This window comes from Pteropus alecto, unplaced genomic scaffold (genome assembly GCF_000325575.1).
Source record: "Pteropus alecto unplaced genomic scaffold, ASM32557v1 scaffold105, whole genome shotgun sequence".
NCBI lineage: Eukaryota > Metazoa > Chordata > Mammalia > Chiroptera > Pteropodidae > Pteropus > Pteropus alecto.
In genome coordinates, this window is record NW_006436294.1 from 639,593 (window position 1) to 645,592 (window position 6,000).

At 45.8% G+C, this 6,000-nt stretch overlaps 1 protein-coding gene across 2 annotated transcripts in view; it reads right to left on the reverse strand.

Annotated features, from left to right (window-relative positions):
- ADCY8 (adenylate cyclase 8) overlaps positions 1-6,000 on the reverse strand; it is a 159,260-nt gene that overhangs the window by 24,917 nt on the left and 128,343 nt on the right. For both annotated transcript variants that reach the window (XM_006912922.1, XM_006912923.1), the window contains one exon: positions 4,723-4,801. In XM_006912922.1, coding sequence (XP_006912984.1) covers positions 4,723-4,801 — 79 coding nt within the window. The remainder of the gene's footprint in view (positions 1-4,722; positions 4,802-6,000) is intronic.

Consider the following 6,000-nt stretch of genomic DNA (forward strand, 5'->3'; position numbering starts at 1 on the left):
TTGCTACAAAATAATTGGGAAGAGGAAATGAGAAAAATGAAGAAGGATATGGATGAAAAAAGACTGGTGTTAATAATATTGAAGTTGTGATATACTATTAAATATCTGTTTAATATATACTATTATGTATACTATATTATATATCCATTTTATATACTTTTATATATGTTTGAAATTTTCCATAAGAAAAAATTTTTTAAAAATTTGCGTGGAGGCAGCAGGTTATACAAAAGAATGCTGGGTGGACTATTTTACCAAGTTGCCGTGTGACCTTGGGAAAGTCATTTAATTTCTTGTATTTTGGTTCTCCTAAAAAATAACAATAATCACCCCCATCGTGTCTAATTCAAGAGACATGGATTATTATATGGATCTATTACAATATGTGGACTTTATCTGGATTCCAATTTAAACAAATGACATATGCATGTAAGAGAATTCTGAAATGTTTAAAATATATATTTACAAGGTATTAGTGGACGAAGTCAGATCCAAGCTGTGTTTTAATTTTTTTTCCCTCCACATTCAAGAGCATCAAGTTTTGATTTGTCAAATTGCCTTTGTCAAAGGCAGTCTTTTCTTATCTACAACTATTTCCAAATGAAATGCCTTTTTTTCCCCCCTTAAAAATGCATGCTTGGTTGGAGCAGGAGAAACTTCCAAATTTACTTTCTGTTGAAATACTCTCATCTAATTGAATTCAACTCAGAAACATGAGTAGGGAAATTGAAGTACTCGAGTCTGTTTCAGCAAGAATTTTCCAAGTTCCGAGACAAGACTTTACGTTTTGGCCACGTGACTGCAGGTCGCTGCATCTGAGGCGTGTCCACAAAGAGATGCTTAGTCCAAGGGCAGCCTGTCTCTCTACAGAGCAAGTCTCATGAGGCAGGCACCACGCATCATCAGGCCTCCACCGAAGGAAGGCCTTCCTCTTCATTTGACCAAAGATCTAGCGTACCTACTACGTGCTGGGCGCTGGGCACGGGCAGATGAGGGAGAGTCGGTCTCTGCCCTTGATGTACTCATAGCCGAGGGGCAACGAGAGAGCACAGAAAAGGAAGCGGGCATGTCAGCACGGCGTGGTCAGAACAGACGCGGAGAAAAGAGCGAAGCAGACGAAGGCAAGGGCACCGAGCTTTTCAAAGTGAAAACTCTCCAGCATCTGCTCGAGAAATGCCAGCTGAATTGGAAGGGCGCCGTTTTTCTTGGTTTTTTAACTAAACCATCAGGGAACGGCTATGGGAAAAGAGCACCGAGGAGCTCGCCCATGCCGCTCACCCTGTGACGACCACGTGGGCCAAGGGCCTTGGACCGGGCACAGTTCTGAGCACTTCAGACATATTAAAGCTCGTTTAATCACACGATGACTCAGCAAGCGGGGGTGCCCTGTTATCCCCCCTTGCAGGTCAGGAAACGGAGGTACGGTAAGGCGAAGTCAGCTGCCCCGGGTCTCACAAAGGGAGTTCAGTGCAGGGCATCTGACTCCGAGCTGTGACTCTCAGCCCCTACACTATATTATATAGTCACGACCTCATTCAGCCATTCGCCAGCTCCTGATAACTACTCCCCTTTTCATTTCACAGGTAAAAAAATGACAGCTCTGGGAGCTTGAGCCTCTCAAGTTCCTCCACTCTCTCAGTGGCAATGTTGGGACTCAAATTCAAGAATATTTGGTTCCAAAGCTCAGGTCTTTTTTCCCAGACTGCACGATCTTCGTGCCTGTCTTTATGAGACCTGGAAGTAAGTGACTGGAGACATGACCTCGTTAATCTCCGTCTCCAGATGTGGCTTCCTCTGCCACAAACGGAGATGCCAAGGCAAAGCCAGAACCTCAGGGCTGCAAGTAAATCGGGCTCGAGGCAGCAGGCGCCGACCGTCTGCGATCCATCCAGCGCTCGGAATGTCCGCCTGCCTGGAGGAGGAGGCGGTGCCGGCATACCCCTTCCACACGTGTGCAAGATGAAATTTCCCAGCTTTTCAGTTACAGAACCAACCACCTCCATCACGGTCTCCGCAGACACGTAATTAATTACACGTCCTCCCTCCAGGAGGCTGCTGCATACCAGGTATCAGTGGGCATTATTCAGCCTTTAATAAAAATAGAGGGCCTCTGAGTCACAAAGGGAAACTGGTGGAAGCAGGTAGCACAACCCAGGAATGGGAAGACGACCCGGATGAACAGGACGCTGGCAGATGCTATGAACAGGTGACACCTGAAGCGATGCCATCCTGCAGACTGGCTCTTCCAACAGGAAGCAGTGGCATGTGGCGGACCGAAAGTGGACGCAGACGTTCGGGCGCTCACACTCCTGTGTCTGTTCCTTATCGGCTTTGTGACCTCAAGTGACTTGAGTCTCTCTGTTCCTGACTTGGAACCAGATGGATGATAATACTTTCCCTGTTTGTCTCAGAGGCAAACAGGGAAAGTATTACTTGTTTTCAAAGTAAGCCACTAATAGCTCCCGATTTTTGAGTACTTACTCTGTGTGCAAAGCACTGGGATAAATATGTTATAATTATAATCTCACAGAATACTATAACGACCCTACAGAACCTGTTACTATATACCCATATTATAGGTGAGAAAACAGACTCCGAATTCAATAAATAATCTACTAAGTGGCAGAGTTGGGGTCTGAATATTATCTACCCCATACCAAGCCTATACCTATAACTGCTGCAGTTATGAGATGTGACTATATAACTCCAAAGCCAAAATAAAAAAGTAAAATACCGATGTCACTTAAACACTAGACACTCACTATGCACTTCTGCACTCTTCATACATTTTCTTCACGTGATTAGTTTATCTGCTTTCCCAGGACAAGTGGAGACTAGAATAAACCAAATCAGAATGTTAGGAATGTACTAAGGAGGGACTCTGGCAGGCTGTGAAGGAACTCCTTGAGGTGACAGGGGACAGGAACGTTATTCTCGTTATGGTGCGAGGGCCCTCACTCTGACTGGCTCTCCTTCGGCTTTCTTGCTCAGTTTAACATCTTGGGGGTGAAGCATGTGAGCGTTTTCCTGTAGGATTGCCTTGTCTGATTCTGTCTTCGTAGCCCTCGAATGGGTTGTCATTTGCATGTCAGCCTAAGGAGTCGTCCCCTGTAACTAGAAGCCATCAAGACATGGCAGACGCAGCCCTAGCTCTCACACATAGCCAGAAAGACCTAAACACAGGAATTCTGGAAATGGCGAGACTCGGACATTCGGCTTATTGTTTCACCATAAATTCGGCTAAAGTTGTAAAACAAGCCGACGTCCTCTTGCAAGACTGAATATCCTGGGCCGTTGTGTTGGTGCCCAGATGAGTGCCTTCTGTCTTTCTCCACTCACGAGAAGTGGGAAGGGAGGGCGTGGGCTTGAACCCCAGTTCCCTGTCCTACCAGCTGAGTAGCCTTACCTTCTTCGTCTGCAAAACAGGCCGATACCATCATGCTGGGTTGTGGGAGGGTTAAATGAGACGACAGAGGTAGAGGGCTGGGCGCCGCCTAGGGGCTGGATCTGTATGAACATTTTCCCCCTCAGCTTCGCTTGCCAAGTTTTATGTCACTCTTTTTTTTCCCCCTTGACTACATTTACCATCTCCCTTTATGGCAAATAACATTGTATATGCATCTCTAGGTCCTCGGGGTTTGGGCTGTTTCATTCCTGGTTTCCCAGGGCTTGTTACCTCCCCGTTTCCATAGTGATTTCTCAGTGATCTATTTCTACTCTTACTGACAATCCTTCCTGTTCTGTTTTTCTCCTTTTCTGGTTACTTTTTTTTTTTTGAACTGTGCATAGACCAAAGAAAGATGGACAGGGATCCAGAGCAGAGCAGTGAAACTGGTGGGGTCCAGTTCTACCGGGGGGAGAAAATCTCCCTCGGCGACCACTGCATCCATGGAGAGGTCCTACTGGCAGCAGCAGGTGACGCCTCCTGGGCGAAGCCTGGCACGATGCTCCCACACAGGATAATTTCTTGCACCCGCAACTCCTAAAGTCCTTGGATAGCCTGAGCCACACGTGGCACATCTCCCTGTGGCATTATTTGGGGTCGGCTCTCCTATAGGAGGCTGGAACCTTTGGGACCAGGGATGGGTTTTATACAGCGCCATCCACAGTGTCCACCCAGATGCTGTCCGAGTGGAGGCACAGAGGGCAGTCGCATCAAGACAGTAGGTGCTTTATCTACTTGACAAATCAGTAACAAAGAGCTTCCTACACTTACATGAGGCAGCGAGCCAAACGCTGCACACGACAACCTCCGATGGGTCTTCAAAACGGCCCTGCTTCGGTTTTGATATCTTATTTTAGAGATGAGAAAACTGAGGCTCAGAAGATAAGTAACTTCCCGGAAGCCATAAATGGCTGAGAGGCAGAGGCGGGACTCGAACCCCAGCTCAGTCATCCTCACCTCTTTCTGCTTATGCTTGGGAGAGAACCCAGTTTGCCTCAGGCAGAAATTGAAGCTTTTTTTTTTTTTTTTCGTTTTTAGAACAACATTCTCTATGAAACGATATATCTGAAGAGAGTTAAAAGCACACTGTTTACCAAACCGTCTTCTCCATCTTAGTTTTTTATTAAGTGGTTGATATTAGGAACTGATTAGTTAAGAATCGCAACTTGCTGCCGGCAGCTAATAGTCATTCATTGCAAGGCATCGCAGGCCAGTTTCGTGGCCTCGGAATAAAATGCTAGGTAAGCAAAGGTAGTGGGAGCGAAATGCTGGGTTACCTGCTGTCCGTGGTAGAACACAGCAAGGAGGAACATGGCCATCAGCAGCAGCGATGCCTCTTTGGTCCCCAGGAAATCTCTGTGGGAAGAAGAAACGCAGTTGATGACGTGGTCACTGACGAGTGTGAAGGGACTTCAAGGTCACTCAGGAAACTCAGAAAGGAGTGAAAAGAAAGAAGCTGTTGTTTTCTGGGTACCTGCGAGGTGACAGGGGCTGCTCTGAGGGTTTTCATTAAGCTGATTCAGAAATCAGCTGACCCTCAGGGTATGAGGTCACTTAGGTCACACCTGGGAGAAGACTTTAGAGTCTAGCATTTAGACAGTGCACTCGACATAAATAACGATGTCTCTATTTGCACTTTTTCTAGATTTCAAAGAGCTCATATATCTTCTTGTCACAAAAATCCATGAGGAGACACGTTCCCTTTTTTTTTTTTAGATGTTATCCTATTTAAGAGTTAGGTGTGTAGTGCTTGTTACGTGGCAGTTTCTGTTCTAAGTGCTGTAAGAATCACACTTAGATACTTATATCGTCTCATATCAATTCTGTGGATTGGACACTGTTTTAATTCTATCAAATTTTGAAATTCTTATACCAATTCTATGAGCTGGGCACTGTTGTAACCCTATTTCAATTCTTATGTCTTTTAATAAGGCTTTGTTCCCATTGTGTCATGTCCTCTTGGAGTGAACCTTCAATTCTCCATTCATAGTCCTTGTGGGGGCGTAAGCTGCAGTGTGGCTGCCGTGGCCTGTGCCGGGTCTAGAAGACCAGGCTGGACGGCACCTGAAGATGGTCAGTGGTTAGTGTATATTTAAATGTTGATGTGACTTTCAGCCATTAAAGAAATTCAGAAGAAGGCCAGGGATTCCTTTGTTTGATTCCAATGGTTTCTCTTTCATTTTGGCCCAGCGTGAAGCCTTTCTCATGACGAACTAGGTCAGGAGGCAAAGAGTTTGGAGGACACAATGTCGACGTTTGAATGTGGACACAGGTAGCTTGCGAAAATAAACAGTCCCCTTGACAGGCTTCCATTGGCTAAAGAAGAAAACTCAAAATAAAAATGCTCAAGACTGATCATCTCTATGGACACAGTGATTGGCTTCCTACCATCTCCTATTCTAACCTCCAAGTTTCTCCATCTCAGGCAACGCCTCCTCAACCCATCGCCTAGGCAATGTCCCCTCATCCATTCATCCAGATTCTTGAGCCAAAAACAAAACAAAAAATTAGAAGTCAGCCCTTACCACTCCTCATGTCCCAGCCCTGTCCGCTCT